General features: G+C 39.8%; 1 protein-coding gene across 1 annotated transcript; it reads left to right on the top strand.

The window, feature by feature from the left end:
• Positions 1–15520: 15520 nt before the first annotated feature.
• On the top strand, positions 15521–16414 carry LOC134496583 (olfactory receptor 14I1-like). The gene has a single exon (XM_063302302.1). It carries the CDS (start codon positions 15521–15523, stop codon positions 16412–16414), a length of 894 nt encoding a protein of 297 aa, XP_063158372.1.

The raw sequence follows: 16414 nt of genomic DNA, 5'->3' as shown, positions 1-16414 counted from the left end.
GTTTCTAAAACTGATTTGTTCTTCTTCTTTAAATCTATCTTTCAATGTGTAGCAAAGACCCTTTATCTAGTTAGATATTGTTCTGCATTTCATCAGCAAGCATATTAAGTGCTGCATTTCCCTGTTGCTTTCCACAAATCTAGCAGGGCAGCTGCTGAAATGGAAGTTTTTCCTAACGGTCTGATCTCCCTCCCCAATGAGGCACCCTGCATTTATTTACTTACTTTACAATTTTGCATGCCACTCCTTAAAAGTGAATTGCAGTACTCTAACAATTCAATATAACATGTTGGAAAATAAAACAGTCACAATAAAACTGGTAGAAGCAGAAAAATAGACAAATCAGCTGAAAATTCTCCTCCATGTGTGGTGACAAGGTCTAATTTATTATCATTATCATAATAATCCCCATCTTTTTTAACTCAATTTGGCAAACTTACTTAATACTCTTGCCTCCTATTTCCACCACAACAACAGCCCTGTGCGGTGATTTTCTCTTCCAATTGAAGTTGTTCCACTACACTTTCATTTTCTATCCAGCATCAGCTTTTGGGGTTTTAGAAAGACCAACTACAGATATGCTAAAGGTATAAATAATGTCCTTCATAATTTGTATATCTTCCATCCAAACCTCTTAATTACCTAAAGGAATAGAAATTACTTGAAGGGAAAAGGGCATTCAAAGAGTTCCATATTGACACTGATAAATTGGTATTCCTCTGTAAAACGCATTTTAAAGTAAATACACTGAATTTAATCCAGATTAACCATCACAAAATGGCAATCTTTGCATCTATTGCTATACGTACGTGTGATGATATTTTGTGACTGGGAGACAGTTCAATTATTCATTGATTATAAATACTTCTACTAATCCTCAAGTGTTTGAAATCCATGCTTAAAAAGATAGGGATCAAATTTTCTGAATTTTTTTCCCCCAAAATCACCATGAATCATCACTATTATTCATAAAGTGTTCCAATTATTCTATAAATATTGAGAACTGTAACATAAAATTTTATCAACTTGAGTATCAATGTCTATCAAATTAATTTCTAGCTGTAGTGTAATTGGAATTCCATTACCTATTAAAGTAAGCTAATTTATTTACTGTTCATTATCCCTACTTTATTTTCTATGAATTGTAGCTACAGATTCATCCGTTTCATTAATATATAAACATTTCAATAATGCCTCTTGGATCAAAGGAATTTGAAGATGTTTTTTTTTTTTGTGGCACCAGATAGACTCTGTTCTCAATACGTCTTATATTGATGAAGCAACAAACAAGACATTTCGCTATCATTTCCCCTCCACAGGCCCCCACCCCATTTCTGTACAAACATTCTTTACTTGCTCAGCTGAACCTTTCCCTGTCTTGACTGAGTGAAATCCACTAAAGTTAAAGTCTGAGGATCAGCTAAATTTTTGAGGGTTACCTTATCTTAATTAATCTATGTTCAGGTTATTTTTTTTTTATGTTCATTTTTAATATGTCCTTAAAACCTAATGCTTTGTACATATTAAATATGAACATCTTCTTCAAAAGCATTTTCATTCCCTTTCTAAGCCAAAGTCACTATCTAGATTGACTTGAGTCATTTATTCAATTTAAAGGATTAATAAGCTTTGACTTTTCCAAAGTGGCTCTAGTATCTCCATCACTTCAAACTGAAGGGACTTGATTGAATTTGGATGCTTTCATCTGAATCAATTTGACTCTCATCAACTCAACAATTAAACCAAAACATTTGAACCTGGTCAGATTTCACACATCAGTACCAAAAAAATACCTTAAATTCTAAAATGGATTCTCAAATATCTCCAAGTCCAAGTTATAAAATAACGCCTTATGGCCTGAGACATACAACACTGAAATTAAAATAAGTAAGATAATTGACAAATCAAGATGCAGTGTGGTTACTCTGAATGTTGGATGATCAAGATTTCATGTAATGGTCAGTGAAGGTTGATCAGTTATTGTTCAAAACACCCCAAACTGTCCTTAATAGGAAATAGATTAACTGTTCCTTTTTCCATTAAGGGTAGCACAATTAAGAATGGATAATGACACAACTATGTTTCTACTCCTGAATTTATTTACTTACTTTACAATTTTGCATGCCACTCCTTAAAATTGAATTGCAGCACCCTAACAATTCAATATAAAATGTTGGAAAATAAAAGAGTCGCAATAAAACTGGTAGAACAGTAGACAAAAAAGCTAAAAATTCTTCTCCATGTGTCGTGACGAGGTTTTTTATTTTTATTATTATTATTATTATTATTATTATTATCATCATCATCATCATTATTATTATTATTATTATTATTCCCAACTTTTTAAACTCAATGTGGCAAAGTTAATACTCTTGCCTCCTATTTCCACAACAGCAACAGCCCTGTGCAGGGATTTTCTCTTCCAACTGAAGTTGTTCCACTACACTTTCATTTTCTCCCAGCATTAGCTTCAGGGGTTTTAGAAAGACCAACTACAGATATGCTAAAGGTATAAATAATGTCCTGTATAGTTTGTATATCTTCCACTCAAACCTCTTAATCATCTAGGAATAGGGATATTTTAAAGGAATAGAAATTAATTCAAGGGAAAAGGGTAGGCAAATAGTTACTTATGACATGTTGGTATTCTGCTGTAAAATTATATATTAAATGAATTACACTGAATTTAATCCAAATTAACCATCACAAACCTGCAATCTTTGCATATATCGCTATACCTACATGTGGTGATCTTTTGTGACTGGGACACAGTACAAGTATGCATTCATTATAAATATCTTTTTGAAATGTGTTTGAAATCCATGCTTAAAAAGAAGGGATCAAATTTTCTGGAAAAAAAAAAAAAAATCAAAATCACCATGAATCATCACCATGAATCATCACTATTTTTTATTCATTTCCCCTTAGCATCAAAACTTATTTCTAGTAGATAAGACATGAGAGGAAACCAATGTGCAGATCTACTGAGTTCTCCGCATGCATTTCAGTGAAAGCATGACAAGAAGATCACATTGGTTAAAGACATTGCGTCTGTCTCCAGGTGTGTTCCTCTTTCTAATTCCATTCAATTTTTTAAAAAGAAATACAGAAATATCAATGTACAAAAAGTGAATTTAAAAAGGCAATAATATGCATACATTCTAACAGTTTAATTACTTATAAAGATATCATACCCAAACAGAAAATATTAAAAATAAAAAATGACAAAACACAGATGCAAATAACTCCTCAAGAATTAACTACCAAGTTAATGTAAGTCACCTAAATATATGAAATAATCTATTAATGATATAACAAATTACAACTATTTTCTCTACATTTTTAAAGTATGATGTCTATGCAGAGTTTGATTGGTCACTTTTTATGTATTTTACTGAAAAAGTAAAAGAAAATCTGTCTTAGGGAGTAAAATTAGGTGAAGTGCACTTTCATCCACTTATTGCTTTAACATTGCAAGCTTATTTTGTCTAGGTTCCTGCACACCTCTCCTTAAAGATATTTAGGACAAAAGTTTGCATCTCTTGTATGTGTGACTTTTCAACTTCAGAGGTAATCGTCAAGACATGAGCTGTAACATTTCTAAACTAAAATAAAAATTTGATAAACAGAATTAAAATGTGATTGAATGAAACCATGATTTTTTTTTCCTATTATCCTGGCATGTGAAGAAATTTGTTAAAATGTATACATATGGACAGAATTGTGGATTAATGTTTATTAAATTATGCAAATGTTACATTTTTGTTTGTTTTTAAGGCAGCTGTATTGCAAAATCTATATAATGCAAGATGTATATGAGATATATACAGGAAAAATAAATATTGATATTTGTGTGGATTGTTTTCCATACAAGCCCACTGTTTTATGGACTCATCATCACATAATTTTGACTGGGCATATAAGAACTGAGATGAAATGTAGAATTTGCCATCTCAAATTCCTCTTCAGAGTATGTGATGTTAAACATTGCCAAAGTCTCCAGGATGAGTTAGAAAGAATATGAGTAATAAGAGACAGCTAAAAATATGGTGGCCTTATTTCCCAATCATTACTAAATTCTTCACAGTGCCCAATAATTATTGAGTTTTGTAGGATGGTGCCACACATGAAACCTGGGAGGGCACATGTCCAAGTGGGGAACCCTTCCTCAGTGCCCAACCAAGTTTCGGTGATGCAGGCCATGTTGGCTCTCTCAACCATGATCAGATCATGGATGAAGGGGACGTTTAAAGCTGACCTAGAGTAGCATAAGGCAGCAGCAGCCAGAGTCTAGAGCCATTGTAGCTTTGGAAACCAGAACTCATGGCTGAACACTGGGGGCTAAAACAAGAAATTGATGAAAAAGTGTGAGGGTGCCTTCCCCTAAAGTGCCCTTCCCCCTTTCTCCCAGCATACCTACTCATATATACTCTTCACCCTGAAAAGAGGTGAAGACCTGGCTCTGCCATCTCGCTTGGGGTATGAGGAGGGATAATCAATCTCAGCTTTGGTTAGCACCCTGAAGAGACTCCCATGAATGAAATGAAACTAACTTCAGAAATCTTCACATCTCCATCTTGGATTTTATATTTATATTTATATTAGTATTTATATTTAAGATTTTTTTTTAAAAAAAAATTTGGATACATGCATCTATTGCCTCTGCATGAGGCAGCTTGCCCACAGGAATGCAATAAGAATATTTTAACCCCTTCAGAAATCATATAGCCTGCAATCCAAGGGGGGAAATAGGGACTTTGTTCCACTTCCTCTCCTACTAATCCCTGCTTTGATAGGAAAGAATAACGATTGGCTGCCATAATATTTTTTTCACGTAGTGAGCTCTGTGTTTCTACATTGCATCTCCACCCCAATTCACAAGACTCTTTCATATTTTCATGGGATCTTCCTGTCTTCATTTATACATATGCCTGGAAGTCATTGTTGGCCTTAACATTTATCACGGGGTTCCTAAAATATAATTTTATGCAACCACAAAATCCAAATTTTCCTATTGTACTTGAAGAATAAGTAGGGCTAAAAGTATTCTAAGAAGTATATCAGAAAGCAAAAGTTTTTCATAGTATTGAATCAAGAAATATTTAACGGTTTACAAGGATCTGTGGGATATAATCATTCCCAATCTCATGTTCAGCTCTGCAACTGGGATGTGAATAATCATGGCAGCAGAATTTCCCATTATTCTGTGGTAGGAAAGACAACCAAATTGAATCTACAAGAAGGCTCCTTCAGCAAAGGATTGTTACCGTGTTGTGGTGCTGGAGAATGAGCACCTTAATCATGCCATGAGCTCAACTGTGAAGGGCTACCCAAGATGGGAAGGTCATGACAGAGAGGTCAGACTAAATGTGATCCTTTGGGAAGGAAATGGCTTCCCACCACAGTATTCTGGCCGTGAAAATTAAATTGATCAGTACAACCACAGATATGTCACTATACCATTGGAAGATGAGACCCCCATGGTCAAAAGGCTACTGGGGAGGAACAGAGGATGAGTTCAACGAGCCCCAGATGTGATGACACTGCTAGCTCAAAGTGAAAGGATGGCTATCGGCCAACGGTGCTGGTGGTGAACAGTGAATCCGATGTTCTATGGATCAACACATCATTGGAACCTGGAATGTAAGATCTATGAGCCAGGGCAAATTGGATGTGGTTATTGGTGAGATGTCAAGATTCAAGATAGACATTCTGGGCATCAGTGAACTGAAATGGACAGGAATGGGCCACTTCACATCAAATGACCACCAGATCTACTACTATGGACAAGAGGACCACAGAAGAAATGGAGTAGCCTTCATAATTAATAGTAAAGTGGCTAAAGCAGTGCTTGGATACAATCCAAAAAATGATAGAATGATCTCAATTTGAATTCAGGGCAAGCCATCTAACATTACAGTGATCCAAATATACGCCCCAACCACAGATGCTGAAGAAGCTGAAGTAGAGCAATTCTATGAGGATCTGCAGCACCTACTGGACAACACACCTAAAAGAGATGTTATTTTCATCACTGGAGACTGGAATGCTAAGGTGGGCAGTGAAATGACACCTGGAATTATAGGTAAGCATGGCCTGGGAGAACAAAACGAAGCAGGACATAGGCTGATAGAATTTTGCCAAGAGAACACAATGTGCATAACAAACACTCTCTTCCAACTACCTGAGAGACAGAATTATACATGGACTTCACCAGATGGACAACACCCAAATCAGATTGACTACATCCTTTGCAGCCAAAGGTGGTGGACATCTATACAGACTGTAACAATTGCCTATCCCAACAGACTCAGTCTTACCAGCAGTTTCTGAATAAAACTGGTTTATTGAAAGAATAGTATGCATATACGAAGGAAGCTGAGAATAGGCAAAAGCGCGCCAAATACAAACTAAAAACCCTCGCCTCTAACCCGATCCTGCCCCTCACCCCAGCAGCGTAACCACCACCCCCAGGTGCTGGCAAGCATCACAGATCGGCCTGGGAAAGCAACCTTGGATACATGTCATAACCCAAACATACATTCTTTCAGAGCAGCAGCACAGAGATAACAGCCCAGCAGGGCTGAAATTCCCCACCCCGCGTATGATAGACACAGATCAGAAACATGACATGAGAAATGTTACAATGTATACAAAGCATTGCAACGCTGAACATGACTTACCGCCCCCCTTAAAGAAAGTAAGCAAAATTAAGGAGCAGGCTTATCAGAATAAGTAGTATGGAAATGGGTAACTAAAATAGGGGAGTTAACGTCGTGGGCAGCAATCCACTCAGGATGAGGGAAATGCTTCCAGCGAACAAGGTATTGTAAAACAGAACGACATCGTCGGGAATCAAGGATTTCTTTGACTTCAAAGTGTTGTTGACCATCAATCATGATAGGTGCAGGAGGGGAAGGTTGTGGATGCCAGCGGGTTGATTCGTTGAAAGGCTTGAGCAGGCTGCAATGAAACACAGGGTGCAAACATTTAAGATTCTGAGGCAAATCTAATTTAAAAGTAACAGGATTAATTTGAGCAACGATAGGAAAAGGACCAATAAACTTAGGTGCCAACTTTTTGGAAGGTTGTGTGGATTTAATGAATTTGGTGGAAAGTTAGACCTTATCACCGACTTGAAAAGGTGGTGGGGGTGAACGTTTAGTATCAGCATGACGTTTATAAGCGGCTTGGGCATCCGTAAGTGCTAGTTGTATTTTAGGCCAGGAGTCTCCGAGGTGTGCAGCCCAATCAGCAGGTGAAGAGGGAGGGGATGTTGGGTGAGGTAGCTCCAGAATAGGAACAAAGTCACGACCAAAAACTGTATGGAAAGGCACTTGGCCAGTGCTTTGATGAACGGCATTGTTGTACGCCACCTCAGCAAAAGGTAGAAGATCAACCCAATTATCTTTTTGATAATTAACAAAAGCACGCAAATACTGTTCAAGTGTAGAATTAACTGATTCCGTATTTCCGTCAGTCTCTGGATGCGACGCCATAGACAATGCCTGTTTAGTGCCCAGTAATTTCATAAATTCCCGCCAAAATCAGGACGTGAATTGTGTGCCCCTGTCAGTCACCAAACGGGAGGGGCATCCATGAATTTTGTACATGTGTAGTTTAAAGTCAAAACAACTATAGAATTGAGCCCATCTAATTTGCTTTGGGTTGAGTTTATGAGACGCAGTCAGTGCTTCAAGGTTTTTATGGTCAGTCCAAACCTCGAAAGGGTGGGCAGCCCCCTCCAATAAGTGACGCCAATTTTCCAACACAGTTTTAACTGCAAAAGCCTTCTTTTCCCAAACGTGCCACCTCCTTTCTGCCTCTGAAAATTTACAGGAGAGGTAGGCACAGGGCTTTAACTGTCCGAACTTGTCCGTTTGTAATAACAGAGCTCCAATAGAGAAATCTGAAGCATCCACCTGCACCACAAATGGTTTGTCAGGATCAGGATGCTGTAGAATAGGTTCGGACGTAAACAGTTGTTTAAGGGTTTCAAAAGCCACTTGGCATGTGGGTGTCCATTTTAGTAGCGCTCCCGGATTTTTTGCCCTCCGTGTATCCCCCAAACCCTTGGCTTTTAGTAGCTCAGTGAGGGGGAAGGCTATTTCTGCGAACCTCTGGATGAACAGCCTGTAAAAATTCGCGAATCCAAGGAGACTTTGTAGCTGCCTATGCATGCGTGGCAGCTCCCATGCCAAGATGGCTTCAATTTTAGCGGGATCCATTTCAATTCCTCTATCGGAAATTCTATAGCCCAAATAATCAATTTGTGATTTATGAAATGCACATTTAGACAGTTTAGCATACAATTCAGCATTTCTCAGTTTGCTCAGTACCTGTCTGACTAGGTTAACATGTTCTTCCATAGTTTCTGTATATATTAAAATATCATCCAAATACACCAACACCCCTTTAAACAGGTGGTCATGCAAGACCTCATTGATCAGTTGGATAAAAACTCCTGGCACTCCCACCAATCCAAATGGTAACACTTTGTATTGAAAAGCACCCAAAGGACAATTAAAAGCAGTTTTCCATTCATCCCCCTCCCGTATGCGAATACGGAAATACGCCTCCCTCAAGTCCAACATAGAGAATATTTTTCCCTTTGACAGATGTGATAACATGTCTTTTATTACGGGCAAAGGATATTTATTTAATATTGATACTGCATTGAGCCCACGGAAATCTGTACACAGTCTCAAAGTGCCATCTTTCTTTGGTAGAAACAGTACCGGTGCGCCCACCGGAGAGCTGGCTGATTCAATGAAACCTCTAGCTAGGTTTTTGTCAATGAACTCTCATAGTGTTGCCAGCTCCTTCTGAGTCATAGAATAAATTTTGGGGCTGGGCAATTTCACATTAGGAACAAATTCTATGGCACAGTCAGTTTTGCAATGAGGCGGCAACCGGTCTGCCTCCTTTTCTCCAAACACATCTGCAAAGTCCTGGTATTGCTCCGGCAGCCCTTCCAGCGGCTCGAGGACCTGCAGAGAAGTTGATGCTGTCCGTCTGACTTCGCTGTCGTCCAGTTGGTCTTTATCAGGGGCTTTATAATATCCATCTGCGAACGTCACTGTTCTATGCACCCAGTTTATAAGGGGATTTTGTCATACAAACCAGGGCATCCCTAAGATGACCAAAGGCCCCCCTACCGGTGCCACAATAAACGGTATTTTTTCCCAATGGCTGCCCATTTGCAATGCAACCATCCCTGTAGAGTGGGTGACTGGCTTCCCCCCTGCCATGGTCCCATCCAACTGGGTAAAGATCATCGGCCGCTTTAAAGGAAACGTGGGTAACTCCAACGCAGTTACCACATCGGGGTGCATCAGGGACCGGGAACACCCCGAATCGATCATGGCCCATAATTCTATAGTTCTGGTGCTGGACCCCAACTTTACTTTAACGGTCAGGGTATGAAAATTCCCACTCACCGAAACATGGTTGCGCCCATCTTCTTCTTCTTCCACCTGCCCCACAGCGCCCTTTAAAGCAGGTGGCTGGCATTTCCCACTGGCTCCTCGATCTCCGGTCCCCTCTCTTCCCTGAAGCAGGGGATGTCCTCAAGCTCCACCTTGGCCAGTGCGGCTTTCATCTTCCTTGGTAGGGATGGCAATTTCCCGGCTGGTTTAGCTAGGCAATCCTTGGTTCTTCTTTTTGGGCATGCCACCGCTCGGTGTCCTTCCTTCCCACAGTGCAGACATTGCCCCTTGGCAAAGCGACGTTCTGTCTCCTCCTCCCACGAACGCTGGCTGGGTCATCCTGAAGAGGTTGGGGCGTGGGTGCTTCTGATTGTTTTACCTTGTTTCACTGCCTTGCGATGCGCAAAGGTTTCCAGAGCATTTTCAGCACTGCCTGCTAGATGGATCCACCCATACAAAGTTTTTGGGTCATCACGCCCCAGAGCCCACCGAAGGACCTCAGTTTCCAACCCATCTTTAAACATCTCCACTAGGGTGGACTGGGACCAATCCTCAACTTTTCCAGCCAGTGCTTTGAATTCTAATGCGTAATCCAACACTGACAGTGACCCTTGGGCAAGGTTCTTCAGAGCCCGTTTCGCTCTCTCCTGTGCCAAAGGGTCTTCAAAGTGTTGTTTTAGCGCCCACTGGAACTCCTCGAAGTCTTCTAACTCTGGGGCCTCTGCTTGGCACAGCTGGACGTACCAATCCACCACCCTCCCCTTTAGCTTATTGGCAATGGCATTGATTTTTCCCCTTTCAGGGTGAAAGCTCTGCTCCCAGTCCTCCATATAGCTATTAGCATTGGTAAGGAAGAAAGACAGCTTTGTAGGGTTGCCATCAAACTTCACCTGAAAAGGGGGGGGGGGGTCTCACCACCTCCAGAGACTCAGATTTTCCAGTGAAGTCTAGGGTTCTCCTCCCTTTCACTGACTGTTGGAACCGGGTTCTGCTTCTTCCCCGCGGGGATAGGGGTGGTGACTCAGGGTTGGCCCTCTGGTCCCTAGCGTCTTTTCATCTCCCCTCAGCAGACCCCGACTTTCTACAACTTTCCTTTAGGATAACAGCAAAGGATTCCAGTTTCTCCTCTAAAGCCTTCATACGTGCGGGGGTGACCGCTACTTCGGGCGCGCTGGTTACCACTACCACTGTGAGCGACAATGGAGGTCCTGGTTTCCGGACCTCTTGTGCCTCCCCTACAGCAGAGTCCTCGTCCCCAGTTCTATAGTCGGCCCCTGACGTGCCCGTCATCTCTGACATTACCAGCTGCTCACCAGGTTGTAGAGCCAGCTGTTCTCAGAGCGCTGCCCTCTCAGTGCTGAACATCAAAACATTTATTTGAGGACAAAGCAATATCTTTTCCCAAAGCTCCCACACCCACCTTCACTTATTGTACAGACTTTCTTCACTGCTTCAGGTTAAAGGCTGAGGTTTGGCTGAGATTTGTTTTAAAAGGCCTTCATGTAATTCAAGTTTGTTCCTTTGATTCCTTCTAATATGGCATCATTTTTACTTTTAATACATCCTTAAAGGGAAAAAAAGAATATTGTCATTTTCACACATTTCTGGAAAAAAAGTGGGGCAAAAATATGGATTTATTTCAATATGTGATTCCCAATGCTTTGCATATTCCAAAAGAAGAAATTCAGCCAGTAAAATGCTGCCTCTTCAAGGTTGCTTCAAAGGTAAAAGGATTCACCTGTATGTAGGTATGTTTGTATGTATATACTGTATACACACACACACACCCTACACAATGTGAAGGGAAAGCAACCTTGAATACATGTCATAACCCAAACGTACATTCTTTTAGAGCAGCAGCACAGAGATAACAGCCCAGCAGGGCTGAAATTCCCCACCCCGCGTATGATAGACACGGATCAGAAACATGACATGAGAAATGTTATGATGTATACAAAGCATTGGAACACTGAACATGACACAGACCCACAGATCACCTAGATATGAGCTCACTAATATTCCTAAGGAATATGCAGTGGAGGTGAAGAATAGATTTAAGGGACTGGAGTTAGTAGATAGGGTCCCAGAAGATCTATGGACAGAAGACCGCAACATTGTCCAAGAGGCGGCAAAAAAATACATCCCAAAGAAAGAGAAAACCAAGAAGGCAAAATGGCTGTCTGCTGAGACACTAGAAGTAGCCCAAGAAAGAAGGAAAGCAAAAGGCAACAGTCATAGGGGGAGATATGCCCAATTAAATGCAAAATTCCAGAAGTTAGCCAGAAGAGATAAGGAATTATTTTCAAACAAGCAATGCGTGGAAGTGGAAGAATACAATAGAATAGGAAGGACAAGAGACCTCTTCCAGAAAATTAGAAACATCGGTGGTAAATTCAAGGCAAAAATGGGTATGATCAAAAACAAAGATGGCAAGGACCTAACAGAAGAAGAAGAGATCAAGAAGAGGTGGCAAGAATATACGGAAGACCTGTATAGGTAGGATAACGATATTGGGGATAGCTTTGACGGTGTGGTCAGTGAGCTAGAGCCAGACATCCTGAAGAGTGAGGTTGAATGGGCCTTAAGAAACTTTGCTAATAAGAAGGCAGCAGGAGATGACGGCATCCCAGCTGAACTGTTCAAAATCTTGCAAGATGATGCTGTCAAGGTAATGCATGCTATATGCCAGCAAATTTGGAAAAGACAAGAATGGCCATCAGACTGGAAAAAATCAACTTATATCCCCATACCAAAAAAGGGAAACACTAAAGAATGTTCAGACTATCAAACAGTGGCACTCATTTCACATGCCAGTAAGGTAATGCTCAAGATCCTGCAAGGTAGACTTAGGCAATTCATGGAGCGAGAATTCACCAGATGTACAAGCTGGGTTTAGAAAAGGCAGAGGAACTAGGGACCAAATTGCCAATATCCGATGGATAATGGAAAAAGCCAAAGAGTTTCAGAAAAACATCTATTTCTGTTTCATTGACTATTCTAAAGCCTTTGACTGTGTGGACCATAACAAATTGTGGCAAGTGCTTAGTGGTATGGGGATACCAAGGCATCTTGTCTGCCTCCTGAAGAATCTCTATAACGACCAAGTAGCAACAGTAAGAACTGATCACGGAACAATAGACTGGTTTAAGATTAGGAAAGGAGTACGGCAGGGCTGTATACTCTCACCCTACCTATTCAACTTGTACGCAGAACACATCATGCGACAGGCTGGGCTTGAGGAAACCAAGGCTGGAGTTAAAATCACTGGAAGAAACATTAACAATCTCAGATATGCAGATGATACCACTCTGATGGCTGAAAGTGAAGAGGAACTGAGGAGCCTTATGATGAAGGTGAAAGAAGAAAGTGCAAAAGCTGGCTTGCAGCTAAACCTCAAAAAAACCAAGATTATGGCAACCAGCTTGATTGATAACTGGAAAATAGAGGGAGAAAACCTAGAGGCAGTGAAAGATTTTGTATTTCTAGGTTCGAAGATTACTGCAGATCCTGACTGCAGTCAGGAAATCAGAAGACACTTAATCCTTGGGAGAAGAGCAATGACAAATGTCGATATAAATAGTTAAGAGCAGAGTCGTCACACTGACAACAAAGGTCCGCATAGTTAAAGCAATGGTGTTCCCCGTAGTAACATATGGCTGCGAGAGCTGGACCAAAAGGAAGGCTGAGAGAAGGAAGATCGATGCTTTTGAACTGTGGTATTTTAGGAAAATTCTGAGACTGCCTTGGACTGCAAGAAGGTCAAACCAGTCCATCCTCCAGGAAATCAAGCCAGACTGCTCACTTGAGGTAATGATATTAAAGGCAACACCAAAATACTTCGGTCAAAGAATGAGAGGACAGGACACCCTGGAGGAGATGCTGATGCTAGAGAGAGTGGAGGGCAAAAGGAAGAGGGGCCGACCAAGGGCAAGGTGGATGGATGATATTCTAGAGGTGACGGACTCGTCCCTGGTGGAGCTGGGGATGTTGATGTCTGACAGGAAGCTCTGGTGTGGGCTGGTCCATGAAGTCATGAAGAGTCAGAATCGACTTGATGAAAAAAAACAGACAAAAGAAGGCTGAGGAACAATCCCACTTAGCTTTACAAAGTTGTTGTCATCATCCTAATCATCATCATCATCATCTCTTATATTGTTATAATGATGATGATGCCACTGAATGCTCATTGTCAACTTGTGCTACTCTCACTCCCCCAAAAAATGGTTAGTGCAGCTCCAAATAAGCAAGAGTTTACAAATCCCCAAATTACAAGGCCACTCAGAAATCGGACAAATATTTGTATGTGTGTTCCTTACAGTTATCTGTATGTACAATCACTATGGAATATAGTTGTCCTCTGCCATATTTAAAATATAGTTATCCTCCGTCCACCTTAGGCTTTTAGTTGCTGATGGGTACATCATTCTGCACAAAGAGCAACAGCACCCTCCTGATTTTAAAACACCAATAATGATGTTGAACATTCCAGCACTGTATTCAAGTCAGGCATCTTCAAATTTCTAAGAAAACACAATACCATGGAAAGATTTGAGATCCTCATTAGGTTAAAAAGAACAGCCAAATTTAGTGCCCCACAAAATATATTCTCTCCTACTTCTGAATATCCAGATCATAACATCAGCCTTTTTTCTCTAAATTATTCTTCATCTAAAACAACGTGGTCCTAGGGAGTAAGGGAAAACCTCCAATTCACAGTGGCTGTTCTCTGCTGCCAGGGGAGACTGACTTGGTAACAACTTTGAGGAAAATGATAAGAGAAATTAAATAAAAAGTCACTAATGAATGCAGGGGATATAATCTCACTCTCAGAGGCACAGAGAATGGAAAATTATAAAGAAATCTGCAAAAATAACGTTGGTGAGCATGTTATCTTGAATGGGTTATTTCTCCTTTTAATTTTTTCTTTCCTTCCCTTTGCTAGCAATTACACTTCCAGTTAAAACAAACAGATTATACTGTCAGGAATTATTCATGTAATCATTTTTGTGCGGAAAATGTTATTTCGGAAGAGATGAAAAGAGATAGCACTAAAACCTGTTAATACATTAAGATGATCTACCACCAAACATAAAACAAAGGGATCTCCACAAAGGTAATTCCCAGGTACTTAAGAAGAGATTGCTGCTTGATTTAGATCAAAATTTCACTAACTGGGGTAAATGTAATTCTGTGAAGTTAAAGGCTGAGGTTATTCTCTATCATTTAGGTTGATTTAGCATTTCCTCTTTTAAAATAATTACAGGACATTTTCCTATTGCTTCTTAAGTATGCATAAAAAATATTTACGTTGGAGATTCTCTCCAAATGCATTTTCATTTAAACTGAGAATCATATTAGCTATCCAGTTTGATTTACTAGTGCAATGTGACTTGTTAAACAGAAGTTGTAATTCCAAATCCTTCTGCTCGTATACACCTTCGATATGTGAAAAGGTTCAAAGTGACTTGTTTGGACTAGATTTGCATGGTTTAGCTTGATTGCTCTGTAGGAAATGCAATCAATAATTTGAATCATGTGAGAAATATTCATTTGAGTCTATCAAATACTTTTAATTGTATAAAGTTCAAATGAGCTCAGATTTGTGTATCATAAAGGAAGAATGAGAAGTGCTGAACATCAAAACCTTTATTTGAGGACAAAGCAATATCTTTTCCCAAAGCTCCCACACCCACCTTCACTTATTGTACAGACTTTCTTCACTGCTTCAGGTTAAAGGCTAAGGTTTGGCTGAGATTTGTTTTAAAAGGCCTTCGTGTAATTCAAGTTTGTTCCTTTAATTCCTTATAATATGGCATCATTTTTACTTTTAATATATCCTTAAAACTGGCTGTGCCAATATTCAATATTCATTTGATAGTGGTTTCAAATCTCCAAGAGTCACCACACTGAACTTTAAACAAATAGAAGGATATAATGCTGTTCAGATTGTTTTACATAATTTTGGCGAACTCAGTTTTAGCTTAATCTTTGCTAAAGGTTCATCTATCACTTTATAAATCCCTCCAAACTGTACTGAATAGGAAATATTTTAACCATTATCCTTTTTTCTTCTAGGGGTGTCATTATTAACAATGCATAATGAAACATCTGACTTTCTTCTCTTGGATTTCTCAAAGGGTTGGGAGCTACAGATTAGGCACGCAGCTTTATTACTTATAATGTATTTAATGACAGTAACAGGGAACCTTCTCATCATCTCTGCTATTATTTCTGACCACCATCTTCACACCCCCATGTACTTCTTCCTGATGAACTTAGCAATGCAAGACATTGGTTCTGTTTCCATCATTCTCCCCAAAGCTGTTTTTAATTCTCTTATGAATATGAGGACAATTTCTTATTCTGGTTGTATTGCTCAAGTCCTGCTGTTTGTCCTTTTCCTGGATTCTGATATTCCTCTCCTGACTGTCATGCCCTATGATCGGTATGTTGCCATTTGTAATCCTTTACAATATGAAGTGATAATGAACAGAAAGTCCTGTACCAAAATGGTTGGCAGTCTGTGGATTGCTTGTTTCCTCAATGCTTCCTTACACACTATTGTCACTTTTATTACTCCTTTCTGCTCCTATATTATCAACCAGTTCTTCTGTGAAATCCCACATTTACTTAAGATTGCCTGTTCTGGTTCATATCTAACTGAGATGGGAGTTCTGATCATCAGTGCTATATTAGGGTTTGGTTGCTTTGCCTTTGTCATTGTCACTTATGTGCACGTCTTCTCTGCTGTACTGAAAATCCCTTCGGTCCAAGGAAGGAAAATGGCCTCCTCTACTTGTCTACCACACCTCATTGTCTTCTCCCTATTCATGTTTACTGGTTGCTTTGCTTACCTAAAGCCCATATCTGACGGTCCATCACACCTTGACTTCATGATAACAATATTGTATTCCATTCTTCCACCTATGTTGAATCCATTAATCTACAGCATGAGAAACAAAGACATCAAAACTTCTATTTCATGA

Source organism: Candoia aspera, chromosome 4 (assembly GCF_035149785.1).
Source record: "Candoia aspera isolate rCanAsp1 chromosome 4, rCanAsp1.hap2, whole genome shotgun sequence".
NCBI lineage: Eukaryota > Metazoa > Chordata > Lepidosauria > Squamata > Boidae > Candoia > Candoia aspera.
This window is presented reverse-complemented; position numbering and strand designations above follow the sequence as displayed.

Excerpts from the sequence above, each read along its gene's own strand:
- LOC134496583 (XM_063302302.1), top strand. The coding sequence starts at position 15,521 with ATGCATAATGAAACATCTGACTTTCTTCTCTTGGATTTCTCAAAGGGT.